Source organism: Bufo bufo, chromosome 6 (genome assembly GCF_905171765.1).
Source record: "Bufo bufo chromosome 6, aBufBuf1.1, whole genome shotgun sequence".
NCBI lineage: Eukaryota > Metazoa > Chordata > Amphibia > Anura > Bufonidae > Bufo > Bufo bufo.
The window spans coordinates 74,251,153-74,270,753 of record NC_053394.1 but is presented as its reverse complement, the minus strand read 5'-3'; the positions used below and the strand labels follow the sequence as shown (position 1 = coordinate 74,270,753).

General features: G+C 44.1%; 1 protein-coding gene across 1 annotated transcript in view; it reads left to right on the top strand.

Annotated features, from left to right (window-relative positions):
* The first annotated feature begins 2,300 nt into the window (after positions 1-2,300).
* Positions 2,301-19,601, top strand: part of MYPN (myopalladin) — a 155,784-nt gene continuing 138,483 nt past the window's right edge. Inside the window, 2 exon segments of the mRNA XM_040436148.1 lie at positions 2,301-2,305; positions 11,658-11,763. Coding sequence (XP_040292082.1) covers positions 11,761-11,763 — 3 coding nt within the window. The 5' untranslated portion in view covers positions 2,301-2,305; positions 11,658-11,760.

Genomic DNA, 19,601 nt, shown 5'->3' with positions numbered 1-19,601 from the left:
CATTTTAATATTTTTTTTCCAGTTACAAAGCAAGGGTTAACAGCCAAACAAAACTCATTATTTATGGCCCTGATTCTTTAGTTTACAGAAACACCCCATATGTGGTTGTAAACTGCTGTACGGGCACACGGCAGGGCGCAGAAGGAAAGGAATGCCATACGGTTTTTGGAAGGCAGATTTTGCTGGACTGTTTTTTTTGACACCATGTCCCATTTTGGCACGTTTTTTTTTTTTGTTATTTGCAACATTCATCTGACAGGTTAGATCATGTGGTAATTTTATAGAGCAGGTTGTCACGGACGCGGCGATACCTAATATGTATACATTTTTTTTTATTTATGTAAGTTTTACACAATGATTTCATTTTTAAATAAAAAAAAATGTTTTTTTGTCTCCATAGTCTAAGAGCCATAGTTTTTTCAGTTTTTGAGCTATTATCTTAAATAGGGTCTCATTTTTTGCGGGATGAGATGACGGTTTGATTGGCACTATTTTGGGGTGCATATGAATTTTTGATCGCTTGCTATTACACTTTTTGTGACTTAAGATGACAAAAAATGGCTTTTTTTACACCGTTTTTTTTTTTTTTTTTACGGTGGTCACCTGAGGGGTTAGGTCATGTGATATTTTTATAGAGCCGGTCGATACGGACGCGGCGATACCTAATATGTATACTTTTTTTTATTTATTTAAGTTTTACACAATGATTTCATTTTTGAAACAAATAAAATCATGTTTTAGTGTTTCCATAGTCTAAGAGCCATAGTTTTTTTCAGTTTTTGGGTGATTATCTTGGGTAGGGTATGATTTTTGTGGGATGAGATGACGGTTTTATTGGTACTATTTTGGCGTACATGCGACTTTTTTGATCACTTTTATTACCTTTTTTGGGAAGTAAGGTGGGCAAAATTTCAATTTCCTAATAGTTTTTATTTTTTTATTTTTATGGCGTTCATCGTGCGGGGAAAGTAACATGACCGTTTTATATATCAGGTCGTTACGGACGTGGCGATACCAAACATGTGTAGGGAATTTTATTTTTTTCATTTTTAATCAGTGATAAATGTGTTTTTTTATTTTTACATTTTTTTCACTTTTTTTTACTTTTTTTTTTGACCCAGACCCACTTAGTTCTTGAAGATCCAGTGGGTCTGATGTCTGTATAATACAGTACAGTACACTATATAGTGTTTTGTACTGTATTTTACTTACACTTTGTCTAAACAGATCTCTGCCTTTAGCACAGATCTGTTCAGCACCATGGACAGCAGGATGCCTGAGAAGGCGTCCTGTTGCCATGGAAACCTTCCCCGTCTGCTCAGTAGTGGTCAGAACTTCGCAGACGGGGAAGGGTAAGGAGGCGAGCTGTCTGGGGGCTCTCTCCCTCTCCATCGGGGGGCTGCAAAGGCACAGCAGCCCCCCGATGGGAGAGGGAGGGAGCTCCCTCTTGCTGTTAACTTTTTCTCATACGTACCGCGGTATGGAAAGGGTTAAACGGCTGACATCTGCACAGATGTCAGCCGTTTATACTAGGGTGTCAGCAATGTGCTGACACCCTGGTATACCCAATGAACACCAACGAATTTTCAAGAGGAGGCGGACGGGGGATCGCGATTCTGCCTGCCGCACCGCCTGCCTCCCCCACCGCCCCCAACTCCCCCCCCTGCACCACCCGCCGGCAAAAAATCATGCAGGGGTGCAGGGGGGGTGCAAAATCGATATTTTAGGGACACTAAAGTTTCTGATCCCCGCGGGGATCAGAAACTGCAGAAAGCGCAGGTCTGAATTGACCTGCGGTTTGCGGCGATCGCCGATACGGGGGGTCACATGACCCCCCCTGGGGTTGTGACAGGATGCCGGCTGAATGATTTCAGCTGGCATCCCGTTCCGATTAACCCCCGCGGCACCGGAATTGCGATTTAAAGTTTGGACGTACTAGTACGCCCTAAGTCCTTAAGGACTCAGGAAATAGGGCGTACCGGTACGCCCTGCGTCCTTAAGGGGTTAAAGGGAACCTGTCACCTCCAAAATTGATATAAAACTGCCAGCATTACCTTATAGCAGCCCCCAGTCTGTAACTGATCATGTGTGTGAGACAGAAATTAGTTAATCCATACTTCAGAAAAACGCTTTTTTAATCTCCCTGAGCGCTCTGTTTGCAGTGTGCTTGAAGTCAAGGGGGCAGCGGCCTCCTTGCTTCAAGTCAAGCAATGCCCGCCTTTTCCCAGACCACTCCTGACTATGATTTACATATTTACCATTCCTTGGGATCGTGCCAGTCTGGCGCCTGCGCAGTGTGCCGCTTGTGACTGCACGATCCCATATTGGGCTCCCGCAGTCAGCCGGGCATAATTTTTGAACTGTGCATGCGCTGGCCGGCTCGATTTGTGGCATTACTACAGTGGCATTACTACCTTTTTGTGCCCCTCTAATATCTCCTCTGTGTGATCCTGTGTCATCATGTATATTTATTCAATTTCCTGCGCAATGTATACTTATATTTCCCTGTAATGTTATGTTAAAGTGTAATGTGCCTGGTTTACCAGCAGATGGCGGCAACAATGGCAGAGCTAGTTCCCCTAGAATGGAACCTTCTATCCATTCTGGCCCTCTATAGGGAGGGAGGAGTTCTAGTTACTGAAGGGTAGTCTAACCTACCCCTTCTTGGGGAGAGGTCGAGTCTAGAGGATCCCCTCCTCGATGAAGGAGCAGGCCCTCGTTCCTGTCGGACCAGCCTGCAGAATTTAGTTACAGAGCACCCCCTGCAAGGGGGATGCTGTGTTCCAGCCAGCAGAGCCTGTCTGCTCTGTTGGACCCAGAGGCCAAAGCTGAATGACTCCAAAGCCAGGAAGAAAGATTCCCTGAATAAAGACAAAGATAAAGAGAAAGATACAGATCAAGAGAAAGACAGAGTCAGACTACAGAAAGCTAAGTTGCAGCCTGCAGCAAAAAGGAAAAAGTTCCTATTTAATCCAGCCAGCATTGCAGAGCTGAGATAGTACAGATGTAGGAAAGCTGAATGTGTTTGTCTGCCAGTATTAATGCAAAAATCTGCTCATAACCAAGATAAAGTTGGAAGATGGTTCCCTGATGAAAGTTTATGCCAAGTAAAGCTGTTAACTACTTCAATACAAGTCTGGACTCCATTTATTCTGCAATTTCCTCAACTATTCACCCTATTATCACTGCTGGGGACAACCTCGCTTGGGGTTCCCAGATATCCAGGTAGGAGCACTGTGACAAGTGCAAAGCTGTACCTAAAGGGACACTATAGGCAGCCCTTACACCACTCTGGCATTCCTACACCTGGGTTCCACCATCACCTTCTACATAGGGGGACTTAGTCCCTCGTTGCTGAAATGCAACTGGTGTCACAACAAAAACTCTAAAACTCTAACTCACATTACACTTTAGTAGAGACCCCTAACTCAGGACCGGCCCGCTGCATTAGTTGAAGCACCTTTGGCAGTGAATACAGCCTCAAGTCTTCTTGGGTATGATGCCACAAGCTTTGCACACCTGGATTTGGGGATTTTCTGCCATTCTTATCTGCACATCCTCTCAAGTTGTGCCAGGTTGGATGAGGACCATCAATGGACAACCGTTTTCTCCGGAGATGTCTGACTTGGTTGAAGTCAGGGCTCTGACTGGGCCATTCAAGGACATTCACACAGTTGTCCCTAAGCCACTCATGTGTTGTCTTGGCTGTGTGCTTAAGGTCATTGTCTTATTAAAAGGTGAACCTTAGTCCAAGTCTGAGGTCCAGAGCACTCTGGATCAGGTTTTCACTAAAGGGCTTGTCCCACAAGAAATATTCTACAGTTTTCAAACCAGCACCTAGATCTGAATACTTTTGTAATTGCATGTAATAAAAAATGTAGTATAACCTAGGGGTGGGCGATATGGCCTAAAATCTATATTGCGATATAATTTTAAGCATGTGCGATATGCGATATATATTGCGATATATTGTTTTCTATATTTGGGGGGGGCGTGTTTAAACTTTTTTTTACTTTTTATTTAATAACTATTAGTCTCCTTAAGGGCTAGAACGTAGAACCCTTGTCATATTCACCCTAATAGAGCTCTATTAGGGTGAATAGGACTTTACACTCTCCCTGCTGCCCTGTGCTTTGTGCACACAACAGCAGGGAGCTGATCCCCCTCCCCTAAATGGTGCCATCCACAGATCCCCCCCTCCCCTAAACGGTGCCATCCACAGATCCCCCCCCTCCCCTAAACGGTGCCATCCACAGATCCCCCCCTCCCCTAAACGGTGCCATCCACAGATCCCCCCCTCCCCTAAACGGTGCCATCCACAGATCCCCCCCTCCCCTAAACGGTGCCATCCACAGATCCCCCCCTAAACGGTGCCATCCACAGATCCCCCCCTCCCCTAAACGGTGCCATCCACAGATCCCCCCCTCCCCTAAACGGTGCCATCCACAGATCCCCCCTCCCCTAAACAGTGCCATCCACAGATCCCCCCCCTAAACGGTGCCATCCACAGATCTCCCCCCCCCATACGGTGCCATCCACAGATCTCCCCCCCCCCCATACGGTGCCATCCACAGATCCCCCCCTCCCCTAAACGGTGCCATCCACAGATCCCCCCCCCCTAAACGGTGCCATCCACAGATCCCCCCCCCCAAACGGTGCTATCCACAGATCCCCCCCCCCCCGACGCTCACAGGAATACATTTAAAAACTAATCAGTAACTTTAACTTTATTCATTGGTGATCTCTTTACTGTATACCTTACTAGGTCTTAGCTCCGATAACAGCAGGCAGTGCGGGGGGCGGCGCTCACTGACGTCACGCGCCTGCGCCGCCTAGTGGGAGGAGCAGGCGCGTGACGTCAGTGAGTGAGCGCCGCCCGCCCGCACTGCCTGCTGTTACCGGAGCTAAGACCTAGTAAGGTATACAGGGAGTGCAGAATTATTAGGCAAGTTGTATTTTTGAGGATTCATTTTATTATTGAACAACAACCATGTTCTCAATGAACCCAAAAAACTCAATATCAAAGCTGAATATTTTTGGAAGTAGTTTTTAGTTTGTTTTTAGTTTTAGCTATTTTAGGGGGATATCTGTGTGTGCAGGTGACTATTACTGTGCATAATTATTAGGCAACTTAACAAAAAACAAATATATACCCATTTAAATTATTTATTTTTACCAGTGAAACCAATATAACATCTCAACATTCACAAATATACATTTCTGACATTCAAAAACAAAACAAAAACAAATCAGTGACCAATATAGCCACCTTTCTTTGCAAGGACACTCAAAAGCCTGCCATCCATGGATTCTGTCAGTGTTTTGATCTGTTCACCATCAACATTGCGTGCAGCAGCAACCACAGCCTCCCAGACACTGTTCAGAGAGGTGTACTGTTTTCCCTCCTTGTAAATCTCACATTTGATGATGGACCACAGGTGCTCAATGGGGTTCAGATCAGGTGAACAAGGAGGCCATGTCATTAGATTTTCTTCTTTTATACCCTTTCTTGCCAGCCACGCTGTGGAGTACTTGGACGCGTGTGATGGAGCATTGTCCTGCATGAAAATCATGTTTTTCTTGAAGGATGCAGACTTCTTCCTGTACCACTGCTTGAAGAAGGTGTCTTCCAGAAACTGGCAGTAGGACTGGGAGTTGAGCTTGACTCCATCCTCAACCCGAAAAGGCCCCACAAGCTCATCTTTGATGATACCAGCCCAAACCAGTACTCCACCTCCACCTTGCTGGCGTCTGAGTCGGACTGGAGCTCTCTGCCCTTTACCAATCCAGCCACGGGCCCATCCATCTGGCCCATCAAGACCCCCTCTCATTTCATCAGTCCATAAAACCTTAGAAAAATCAGTCTTGAGATATTTCTTGGCCCAGTCTTGACGTTTCAGCTTGTGTGTCTTGTTCAGTGGTGGTCGTCTTTCAGCCTTTCTTACCTTGGCCATGTCTCTGAGTATTGCACACCTTGTGCTTTTGGGCACTCCAGTGATGTTGCAGCTCTGAAATATGGCCAAACTGGTGGCAAGAGGCATCTTGGCAGCTGCACGCTTGACTTTTCTCAGTTCATGGGCAGTTATTTTGAGCCTTGGTTTTTCCACACGCTTCTTGCGACCCTGTTGACTATTTTGAATGAAACGCTTGATTGTTCGATGATCACGCTTCAGAAGCTTTGCAATTTTAAGAGTGCTGCATCCCTCTGCAAGATATCTCACTATTTTTGACTTTTCTGAGCCTGTCAAGTCCTTCTTTTGACCCATTTTGCCAAAGGAAAGGAAGTTGCCTAATAATTATGCACACCTGATATAGGGTGTTGATGTCATTAGACCACACCCCTTCTCATTACAGAGATGCACATCACCTAATATGCTTAATTGGTAGTAGGCTTTCGAGCCTATACAGCTTGGAGTAAGACAACATGCATAAAGAGGATGATGTGGTCAAAATACTCATTTGCCTAATAATTCTGCACGCAGTGTACAGTAAAGAGATCACCAATGAATAAAGTTAAAGTTACTGATTAGTTCTTAAATGTTCTACTGTCAGCGGCGTGGCCCTGTATATTCTAACCCCCAGGCAAGCGTCCCTGTCACCATGGGAACGCCTGGGGGTTAGAATATACCATCGGATTTGAGTTTTCACGCGCTCACTGAGATCGTGAAAACTCAATGATTTACTGTCAGTCCCTCCCCTCCTCCTCTTGTCATTGGTGGTCAGCGGCAGCCGCGCACAGTGGGGAGGGAGGGACTCTCTCCTTCTCCACTGTGCCCAGTGTGCCGGCTCAGGAGAAGATGGTGCGCGCAGATAGCGCGATCATATCGCGGTCCGACGATATAGGCGATATGCTCAAAATCCATATCGTGGCACAAATTTATATCGCCTATATCGTCTATATCGCCCACCCCTAGTATAACCACTGAGTTATTCAGTACAATATATCAGTATAACGCCACCTGCTGTTTGCTTTTCTTATTTTTTTTTTGTTGCTAACATGGACGCACGTGCTCAGTTTCATCCTTCAACTGCCTGAGCTGTAATAGGGAGAGAGCTGCAGTAAAGTGGACATGCCCCTTCAGCTGCAACAGAAAGGACACTCCTCTTGAGCTGCCAGCTTACTATAAATCTGAATGAAAGTGTAGACCGGCACTCAAATATAGGAAAAAAGCTGAATTTATTATACTAAAAATAGTTGGTAAAAAGACCTGGTGGTGGTCAGTCCAGAGTGTCCAATGAGGACTAAAAGTCTCACCTGTATAATAGAGGTGAAGAGATAATAAAGGAATTGTATTGTATACTATTAAAACATTGTATAAAAAATTGAGAAAATAAATTGAAAAAATAAAAAATGTGAATAAAAATAGAGGTAATAGTGAGCGATAAAAATGAGGGTAAGGTGACGCTATGTAGGTGATCTCGGCTTTGTGGCAAACGTTAGGAGTGATTCAAAATGCTGATGAACTGTAGATGGCAGTTGATAATGTTCTAAAGGATCGCAGGATATAGCTGTTGGTGTATAGTGCTTTCCTGGCTACTTTGTTGCAGTTACTGTTAATAGTCAGAGTCTCCTCCCGATCGGTTTATTCCGTAGACAGTTACACAGTAAGGATACATTCACACGTCCGTGGTGTGTTGCGGACCCGCAAATTGAGGGTCCGCAACACACCAGCCCGTCACCCCCATAGAAATGCCTATTCTTGTCCGCAAGCTGCGGACTCGAATAGGACATGCTCTATCTTTTTGCGGAGCTGCGGACCCAAAATCGGGGCCGCGCTCCACAATTGCGGCTGCAGACAGCACACTGTGTGCTGTCCGCATCCATTCCGTCCCCATAGAGAATGAATGGGTCCGCACCCGTTCCGCAAAATTGCGGAACGGATGCGGACACATTTTACGGACGTGTGAATGGAGCCTAAGGTAAAAGGTGCTGCGGTCTAGAGCAGATGGTACTAGCCGTTCACGGGTGAGAAAATCAACGGAATTCACAGACCATCGTGTTGTACAAAAAGATTGGTGTGTACTGTAGATTACAGGCCAGGATCGGGCGGCGTCCCACCCGGGTACAATGTGCTGGCCTGTGTTACCTTTCTCGATGTCTGCTCTGGGTCTCGTCGCTCACCGGTCTCCTTTCTCTTTGAAGAGACTGTCGCTGATGTTGAAGTGGATGTTCCCGTGTATTCACCTTGATCGAGCGGGCCTTTCTCTGAGCGGCGTCCCACGTGTATGGCGTTGAATGAGCGCCGGTATTGCGCGGGCTTCTGGCGTTCGCGGACAAGTGGGTGCTCCTGGGAGATCCTTCTTGGTTGGAAGCGCTTCCAAGACAATGTCAGTTAGTTGTCTGTATGCAGATTAACCAAACGCGTTTCGAAGTCTAGAGCTGACTTCTTCATCAGTGGTAATCTGTCCAGGATTCCCAGGATGTTTTATAGTGGCACCCGACAATTTCTAAGATCCGGGGTGGATTTTGTTCAGAGAGCGTCTTTTTTTTTTTTTTTTCAGTTTTTTTCTTTTTTGAGAGAATATTGAGATGGGTTATTTGGTATGATGTGAGTGTCGAGGTGAACTTATGATATCATTTTAATTCAGAGAGCTTTGGTGTTTTAATAGTTGTGTTTTTTTATGTGCGTTTTTCTTGTGTTTTTTTTGGAGATTCATCTCATGAGTAATAAGGGGAGTCCCATAGCATATATGCAAAATTCCGTCCAGGTGGTGTTATTGATGTCATATGGGAACTTTAGTGTGGGTTGAAAAAAACATAAAAAAATGAAAGAATATGTAAATGAAAATAAAAATAAAAATAAATATAAAAATTAAAATAAAAATAGAAATAAAAATAGAAATAAAAATAGAAATAAAAATAAGAAACAATAAAAATAAAGGTGGAGAGTGTTTTAATGATAATGAGAATTGTGCAGGTGTACTAATATAGGACATACGTGTTGTGAGTGGTGTGGAAATAAGTTGATTACCTGGTTTTGTGACTATGATAGTCCTCACAGTGCGTTAGTGTGACGTCTTTATGTTTTTTTAAGTTTTTTTTACCATAATACTGGCAGAGCAATTGGAGCAATGAATGGGGAGATCTTTGGATCCATGTACAGGGCTGGTTCTAAGTATGTTAGAAAAAGATTGCCATGTAATATATTATGTGTCATTTTCATTTTTTACATTAATCATGCGATAACTGCTTTAAGAATATCTTACTTTGCTCTATTCAGCTTTTCCCTAACCATGACCCGTCTCCTTGTCTTAGCCGCAGAAAAACACCTACACAGCATGATGCTGCTACCACCATGCTTTACTTTAGGGATGGTATTGGGCAGGTGATAAGTAATGCCTTTCCTCCATGAAATGACACCTAGAATTGAGGTCAGGAACATTTAATCTTGGTTTCATCAGACCAGAAAATCTTGTTTCTCAAAGTCTCAGGTGCTTTTTGGCAAGCTCAGTTTTTTACTGAGGAGAGGCTTCTTCCTGGGCACTGTGCCATAAAGCCCAGATTTGTGGGATGCTGCAGTGATGGTTAACCTGCAAATGTCTGCACACAGGATCTTTGGAGCACAGCCAGAGTGACCATTGGGTTCTTGGTCACCTCTCTTACCAAGGCCCTTCTCTTCCGATTACTTAGTTTGGTGGTGAAGCCACCTCTAGGAAGAGGCCTAGTTGCTCCAAACTTCTTCAATTTAAGAATAATGGATTCCCACTGTGCTCTTGGGAACTTTCAGTGGGGCAGGCATGTTTTGTACTCTTCTCCAGGTCTGTGGGTCCACACAATCATGTTTCTGAGGTCTACAAGCAGTTCTTTCCCCTTCATGGCTTGGTTTTTGCTCCGATGGCCATTGTCAGCTTTGAGACCTTATATAGACAGTGTCTTTCCAAATCATATCCAAATTATATTCAGTCAACTGAATTTACCAGAGGTGAACTAAAGTAACCTGGACCAAGAGATATGGGAAGCAAAATTTTAAGTGTGAAAACAAAGTCTGAATATTTATGTCCATATAAAATTTTAGTTTTTCCTTTTCCAATGCATAGTATAGTGGTGAATGGAGAGGTGGCCACGTTTGTGTGGCTTGCTGTCTATTCACCGCAACGGGTCTTCCGAAAATAGCTAAGTGCAGTTGCTCAGTTACTTTTGGAGGTCCCATAGCAGTGAATGAAGAACAAGCCATGCATGCGTGGTGCACTCTTCTTAACCTCAGGGGCCCCATTCTGGAGATAGGTGCAGGTACCAACTCTGAAACCTGTTCCTATCTGAAATTGATGGCATATCCTAGCCATATGCCATCAATATCCCAGATGGTAACTCCCCTTTAATCACTGCAGAACATGGCCAGCACTGCCAACTATAAGTCCGATATATTCATATTATGCACACTCCCCCGGCCCTTCAGCTACTGATTGACAGATTTCTCCTTATTACTGTCTATAGGCAAAAAGCTGTCAGTCAGCTACTGGACAGTAAAGGGGGCCTGCTTATCACAAATATATTGTACTCTTCACTGAGAGCCCTGGGACGCGCTCTTCAAGGATTAAGATACATGTTCTCCTAAATTATTGCACATTAAAGGGGTTGGCCCATCTGAGACATTGATGGCATATCACTAAGATATGTCATCAGCATCAGATAGGTTTTGGTCCCACCTCTGGGACCCACTCCTGTCTCCAGAGCGGGGACCCTGAGGTAAAGGGGAACATACCGCACATGCGCGACCTGCTTTTGTGGGAGTTCAAAAAATTGCCGAGTAATTTGCACAACTGTTTTCAGAAGTCCCACACCAGTAAAAACTGGTTGGCTCTCCGTTCACCTAAGATGTGCCAAAACTATTAAGACTTGTGCCACTTAAGGGGAATCTGTCGCCGAATATCTTTATATAAATCCATCTCACATGGTAGATTTGTGCTTGTCAGTACATTCTAATGCTCTTTCTCACATATCAATCCGTTCCCCCAATTCAGGGAAATCAGCGTTTTAATAATATGCAAATTAACCCGTTTGGTGCAAAGAGAGAATTGCTATTGCACCCAAAGGCTCCGCTCATTATCTTCCAGGCTGCGGCCCCACCGCTATGACTGACAGATCCAGGCTGTTAAGGACGTACTGACGCCTGGCACTGAAGACTCGCTGCAGCATGTTAGGTGCGCGCGCAGTACATGGCTGGAGATCACCGGGCAGACATTTGTCTGCGCATCTGCCCGGCAATAACCAGACATGAACTGCGGATGTGCTGAACATCCTGCCGTGAAAATTCAGGGCCAATCATGAGTAAGTCTTCACTGTCTGGCTCTGGTGGGGACGCAGCTGGGAAAGAAGATGAGTGGAGCCTCTGGTGCAACGGCAACGCCTTCTTGGCACTTAGGGATAATCTGCATGTTATTAAAGGCTGATTTCACAGAGTAGGGGGATCAGATCGAGATGGTGGCAAAAGCATTAGAATGTGCTGACAAGTACACATCTGCTATGTGAGATGGGTTTATATGAAGATATGATGGGACACATTCCCTTGAATAATTCTGGTGCACCATTGAGGGTTCTTATTAAGACTGACACCAATCTTAATACATTCCCCCTGTGTGTCCATAGTCAGTTTTTTTTGGACGTGCCTGACAATAAGTAAATATTGTAATTTCTCTTTCCTTTCTCTTTTCTTAAGGAATAGAAACACGAAGCCCTTGATCTACTTTTCGTTCAGAAATAAGTTGCTGGACAGATCAGCGTTGCAAGAGAGCACAATTCTTCTTCTGTGCACCATCCCTATGGTAAATGTCTTTCCTTTACCACATCCCAAATATGACTGTTCCACATCATTCTACAGTATATTGATGGCCAGAATTTAGCAGTGATACATGTTAAAATTTGATATTGCTTTTATATGTACGCATTTTGACTTAATTTTTTTTAATTAATGCATTTGTTAAAGGGGTTTTCTGAGATTCCAGTGGTATTGAACAGATATGCTCACAGTGTCGTACTGGGGTACCCCTTATAGCTACATCTCCCCCAACACCCATACACTTACTGTGGGGTGAAAGTAAAGTCCTGGAAAGAGTCCTGGATTGGGGGGGTGGCATTAAAATAATCACTTTTTTTTATCCAGTCCCATTCCTATTTACCGTTGCGTCCCAATCGCTTTATTGCAGAGGCAGAAAGTGCAGAGGCAGCGCAGCACTGACACCCAGGAAGGGCAGGGCAGTGTGACTCTGTAAAGCAGGATAGCAGGATTTTATAAGACCAGATGAAACCCAAATTTCAGGCGATGCCAGTATCATTATGTGCATGTAAAATGTGCAGACCTCTATAGGGACATACAGGTAGTAATAGGAAGCTCCATGGATTTGTGATCACCATACATGTTCAATTTAATACAATATAAATGTATTTGTAGAGAAGAACAGCGCACACAACCGATTCAGCAGTTACAGTATTTTTTTACTGAAATCAGACTGGTTTACACAGAGATGTTTCTTCCATACGTTTTCTATGTACAAGATGTAGCTTAATACATGGTCCTTATGATCCGAAGACGCAGTTTCTTCTCAGTCCTGGAAAACGTTTCAGCTTCTGCATTCAGCTTGATGATATTTTTCTATCTGCAGTACAAATAAGCTGAATATAATAATGTCAGGATTGTTCATGTCAATAAACAAGACATTACTTTATATTGTGGACACATTACTAAGCAATGGTCCTGTTCTCCCAACAAGTGCTGTTAGGTGGTACTGTCCCATTAGGGCTTTTAGACAGACCTTCTCCTACTGGCCATAATCATTTACTCCCCAAACTTTCTGCCATTTGTCTAATAAGAGACATGGAAGAATATAGCAGACTTACAATTATGAGTTGCTCTATTCCTGAATGTAGAGCTGTGACAGGTTGCTGTGCATATATACATATACAGTGTCTTGAAAAATTATTCATGCCCCTTGAACTTTTCCAAATTTTTTCATGTTACACCCACACAATTAAGTTTGAAGGCTAGCTGTTGGCTAGCCTGGATTTGTGGGAGGAGCCGGTACCTTCTTAAGCGGTCCGGCTCACACAGGCATCACATCGGCTGATTCGGACGTCCACGCTACTTCCGGGTCAGTGACGTCATCATCAAGCGTCCCCACGAGACGGAGATTTGAAACGCCGGGTGGTAACTCTTTATTCAGCCAGAATCTTTCAGGAGTTACTTTCAGGATCACTGGTTGGTTTTACTAAGTGTGGGAAGGTGAGGGAGGATAGCAGGGAGCGAGGCAGAGGGGGGGGGGGGGGGGGATGGGGGGTGCACTGAAGGATCACTTCTCCTCATTGCGATCTCTCACATGTGGTTCGGGACATGGCACCAGGGGGCAGCATTGCCACACGTCTGGCTCATGTCTGCTCAGCACATGCCGCACATTTAATGGCTTTTTCTTAGTTCATGTGTGGGGCTGCGTGTCACCTGGGCATTGCTTGGCTGGGCTCTGGCAGCTGGGTCCTGGTGCCATTCTGGGGGTTGATTGCATGTGTTTATCAGGTTGTGCACACCATTTTGCATTTTTGACATACAGTACATACTTACCTTAGCCGATAGTTCCTCACATCAGTTAGCTTTTTGACGTATATATATAAAAAAAATATATATATAAAAACTTTAAGAAAAAAAAAAAAATACATTTTTTCCACCAAACTTCATGCATACACCACTAGGATAGGTTCATTCGCTAGTGCAACCACACTCTCGCACGACAGACAGGCACATGCTGTCTCATATCTCGTAGACTAGTGTCATACGTCATACGGTCTGTTTTCCACAATTCCTATACTTAAATACATCACCTACCACGTCTGTAGGTTCGTTAGCCCGCAGTATCCATTTTTAATTGATCTGTCACGTCGCAGATTTAAAAACTCGGGTTCGCCTTATATGTCAGTGGAAACGACTATCATACTCCCTGTCAACCTCGTCGGCTTCTCGTTCGTTCGTATCACGCTGTGACAACACCTCGTTGGTGCAGATTCATGCGGTGTTGAACACGCTCACGAATTCCATCCAGGATTTACAAACCCGGATGGAGGTGATGGAGCAGGTCATGACCCCCCCCCCCCTAGTAGTTGGGCCAGCCAGTGGCGCAGCACCTCCGGCTGTGGTGGCAGGTACTACGCCTAATTTATTACCAACAACCAACCTGTCACAGGGCGGGGGGGGGGGTACCTTCAGTTGCGCCAGTTTATTTTGTTAGGTCTAGCATCAAAAGGGATATCTTGGAGGGCAAGGATGTCAACCTGGCATCCTTGTTAATAGCATCCCATGACGTTGCAGAAAACAAATCCTTTGGCTGTAGCGAGGTGTCGGTGGTGCTCAAAACCAAGGACCCCAGGCTCAGTCGTAAACTGTCACTGGCTGAATTCGTCCTGGCCTTCAGCCTGTTCAGAGACGTGTTGTGTTCCGCCAGCCCCAACAGAAGAGAAGAGCTGGACACTTACCTTTACAGGGTGGTGGATTTGGCACACAAGTACGGGGGTTCAGCATTCTATGACTATCATAGGTCCTTCTCGGCCAAAGCGGCAGCCATTTGGGCCCAGTTTCAGGTAGTCACAAACTGGAGCAACATTGACATGGAGCTGTTTTGCAGGCACTTTGCCAGTTTAAAATCCCCGGTGTGCGCCACATGTCAGTCTCCTGCCCATACTACCACTTGGTGTACATTGGCTGACCTTACAGCTGTTCCCAGTACTTCCAGAGGTGGGATCAACCCGGGTCCTAGTCAGCTGTCAACTCAGTATGACAAACTAGGAAGACCGATTCACTTCTTAGGAAAAGCCCAGCTGTGCAACAATTTTAATTATGCCATTTGCAATTTCAGCCAGTGTAGGCTACTGCACGTCTGTGCCACGTGTTTCAGGGCACATCCGGTCATGGTCTGCACCTTGAAGTCGGCATGACTGAGCCGGGTGGACGTGGAATTATTAGACCAGCTGCTGCGGTTTCACCCGGTTCAGCCGTTCCAGGCATTCCTGGAGGAAGGGTTTTCCCGGGGATTCCACACTGGGCTCATCACCTTGCCACAGCAGACTTTTGAATGCCCTAATCTTCAGTCTGCTTCCAAACATGCTGGTCTGGTGGACGAACTGTTGGCGAGTGAGCTGGACAAGGGCTTCGTCATAGGTCCTTTTCAGTCCCCTCCTTTTCACACATGGAGGGTGAGCCCAGTGGGGGTCGTGCAGGGTAAATATTCGAATAAATTTCGATTGATTTATGACTTGTCTGCTCCTCATTCTTCTCATGTCCCAAGTCTCAATTCGTTGATTCCGTCAGAGGAATTTTCTTTTTTTTTTAAACATTCTCTTTTTATTAAAGTTTACAACAATAAAGCATAATATCACATATACTTTTTGAATATTTAGGAAAAAGGCATGACCAGTGCAACTGGTCTAAATGGCAAATTAGTGCAAGTCACAAGTATAACCTCTATCCAAAGATAACAAGTGGTTCGCAAACCTAACTTATCATGCATTGCGAGATTGCAGGTTCCATACAATGGATTTCCCACTTTAATGAACATAAAATAATAAACATAACAAAAAATTGGACCTTAAAACAAAATCTTTAGATAAAACCTAAAACCTAAGAGTCGAGATGGTTCACTCTCTAAACCTAATCAGCCGCATTCTGAAGTCTATATACCAGAAAAAGTGTGTTATAGACCTGTTTTCCTTCCGCAAAAACTGTAACTATATCTTGAGACACATGTTAAGATAGATCCTATTCTTACATTCAGATTGGTTCCCCTCTGGGTTGACAGGAGTTCTGCTCCTCCAACACTTTCCGGATGGCGGTAACTCAGCATCTCTGTTCCTGTTGAGTAACCATGTGCGACAACCAAGGTTGCCAAGTTTTCAAAAACCCCTGTCTGTTGTGAGACTCCCAACTGGACAATTCCTCCATTCTGCATAGGTGATTCATTTTCTCATACCACATGGTATACTAGGCGGTTCTGTAGTTCTCCATAAAGCTGGAACCAATAACTTGGCGGCTGTTATCATATGTGTCTGTAGATTATTTTTATTAGGAGTAAAATTGCCCTTTGGCCTCCACAACAGAACTAGGGGGGCAGTAAGTGACAAGTTTCCTGAACAGATCCTATTCATAGTCTCCTCCACTGAATCCCAAAACTTTCTAATTTTATGACAATGCCACCATATATGGGAAATGCTACCCACATCCTCCATACATCTCCAGCATTCACTAGAGCTGATTAAGTGGATTTTTCGGAGAAATTCAGGTGTACGGTACCATCTGGTTAAGGTTTTAAGTGAGTTCTCCTGCACTCTGACACATCTGGAGAAACCATGTGAATGTGACAGAATAAAGGCTCTGTTAGGTTCATCAAGACTTATCCCTAGTTCCTTCTCCCATTCTTTAAGGTAAGTGGGCGGATTGTCTCCTCTTTTCTCTAGAATCTGTCTGTATATTAAGGATAAAGTTTTAGTTGGCAATTTTGGCAATAGAACCATAGTCTCTAACCAAGATGGATCTATCTTCGAGTGGTTTTTAGATAATATAAACTTCTTACATGTTACTTCAAAGTCCCATTTTTGAATATCTGATCCTACTCTAGGTGGCTCCCCTCTGAAAGATTCAAAGATATCAGTGGTGAGAGGCAGTTTCAAAAGGTCCCCTACTTTGAGCTCTGATACAGATTCCCACACCGGATTGGCTTCTATAATTCTATCTGAAAGGACATAGGGCAATATATTGAGAGGAGTAATGGGGGATAGATCTCCTTTGCTTAAGTTTAACGCTGATGACTTCTGACACTCTTTAATAGTACTTTTAGTTATAACACTTATAAGTTCCTGAGGGTTTAAAGTTGGAGGTTTGTGCCATAGCAAATGTGTACTATTTTTCCCCAATACCTCTCTTTCAAAGCGTACATGTAGAGGATTATCCCCAGTACTAGTTAAAGTCAACCATCTCTCTAGATGGATAGCCTGAACATAGGCGGAGATATCTGGCAAAGAAATTCCCCCATGTCTCTTCTTCCTTATAAGTAGAGAGTGAGGTAATCTAGCTTTTTTGTTACCCCATAGAAATTTCCCCATAATAGATCTCAATCTGTTCAGGAATGATCTGGGTATTGTTATTGGGAGGGAGCGAAACATATAAAGTATTTGGGGTAGGATGTATGAGGTTAATACGTTTTTCCGTCCTAACCATGAAATTCTGGGTAATAGGGATTTATTCAGGAACGTTTGCACTTTTGTTAATAACGGAGTGTAATTAAGCTGGAACAGCTGAGAAGGATTGGCTGGGATCATGACTCCCAAGTATTTAATCGCAGTAGAGGGCCACTTAAAGGGGGTCATTCCTCTTATCTTTTTCATTTGGGAAGGGGGTAGTGAGACTCCAATGGCTTCAGACTTTTCCATGTTAATTTTAAAATTGGAAATCTCCCCGAAGGCTTTAAAGGTGTCTAATATTTGCTTCATTGCTTCGATAGGGTTGGTGACTAATAGCAGCAAGTCGTCAGCAAATGCTGCCATTTTCTGCATATCACTCCTGACTCTGATTCCCCTGATACTGGGATCCTGCCTGAACTTCAGCAGAAGTGTTTCTAGGACTAATATAAATAGAGATGGGGAGAGGGGACATCCCTGCCTAGTACCGTTCTTAATAATGAAGGGGTCAGACAATGTACCATTGACTAAAATACGGGCTGTGGGAGCTGAGTACAGGGAGAAAATTGCTCTGACAAATGTATCAGGGAAGCCAAACGCCAATAAGGTACTACGCATGAAAGGCCAACCAACCCTATCGAAAGCCTTTTCAGCATCTGTCCCTAGCAATATTAAAGGCATGTTTTTCTTTTTAGCATAGCAAACTGCATTAACCACTCGGCTAACATTGTGCCTGCCTTCTCTGCCAGGTACAAACCCAACTTGCTCCTCCCCCACCAACCCAGGCAGCAAACCTGCTATACGATGACTTAGCAATTTAGCCCACCATTTTAAATCTGTGTTAAGGAGTGAGATTGGGCGATAGCTACCACACGCTTCCGGATCTTTCCCTTCCTTGTGAATGATAGTGATAGTCGCTTCCTGGGCCTGCGAGGGGAGGGTCGAACCACCGAGGAGGGAATTACACATCTTGGATGAAATGTGGGATCAGTATTTCCGCAAATTTCTTATAGTACACTATAGGAAAACCGTCTGATCCTGGGCTTTTCCCAGATGGGATGCTATTGAGAACCTTGGCAACCTCCTCCTCAGTGAATGGCTTCAGTAGATCTGTTCTATCACCGGCAGACAAGGCAGGCACATCAATAGATTTCAGAAAAGCATCTATGTTATTTTGCAGCAACGTACTATCCCTAGTTTTGGGCCCTCTTTCCCCTTCCAGATTATATAGTGAAGTATAGAACCTGCAGAATTCTTTCGCTATAGCTGGTGTAGCCGTTAATCTATGGCCTTCTTTTGATTTAATTATTTGAATAAAGGACTTATTCCTCTGTGCCTTTAGCAGGTTCGACATCAATTTAGAGCTCTTATCCCCGTGTGAGTAGTATTTGAAACGCAAAGCCTGTAATATTTTAGCAGATTTAATGTTCAACTTGTCTTTTAGCTGAGACCTTAGGGATTTTAGCTGATTTAAAACTTCAATTGTCCGCGCCTTTTTATGTAGTTTTTCCAGTGTGGAAATCTGCAAAAGCAGAGAGTTTATCAACTTTGTTCTTTGTCTTTTAACTTTGGAGCCTATACTGATAAACTCTCCCCTTACTACAGCTTTGTGGGCCTCCCACAATATCGGGCATGACATCTGAGGGGTTTCATTTAAGCTAAAATAGTCTAGGATTACCTTCCTAACCCTATCTTTATGTTCATTCTCCTCCAAAAGGGTTGAATTGAGCCTCCATGACCAGGACCTTGCAGGCATGCTATTCAATACTAACTTCAGGCTCACTGGGGCATGATCCGATATTGTGATCGACCCTATGGTGGCTTCTCTAACCATGGGGATAACAGTATTAGATAAAAATATATAATCAATGCGCTGGTAGGAACCGTGCACTTTAGAGAAAAAGGTGAAGTCCTTCTCCTCTGGGTGAGTCAATCTCCACACATCAGATAGGCCCATATCTGCCAGAGTTATCTGCAATCTACGCTTCTGTCTTCCCGATAACTGGGTCGTGGCAGATGTGGAGTCCATCCCATGATCTAGTGCAAGATTGAAATCCCCTCCTAGTACTAAAATCCCTTCAGAGAACATTTTCAGAGAATCTAGAGCTTGTATCAGCCACTTAATTTGACCCTTGTTTGGTGCATATATAGCTGCAAGGGTAACCATTGAGTTTGAGACCTTTTCTCTTAATAAATAGAAACCTGCCGTTGGGATCAATTAATTTTGCTGTTAACTGAAAAGGGATATTCTTACTAAAACCAATATAGACACCTCTAGATGCCGAAGAGTGTGTGGCATGATGCCAATCTGGAAAATGTTTACTGGACATATTGGGAACATGGTCATGTCTGTAATGTGTTTCTTGTAGAAACACAATATCAGGGTTTTCTTTTCTAAGTGTGTGGTAAACTTGGCTACGTTTCTGCGGAATGTTCATTCCATTCACATTAA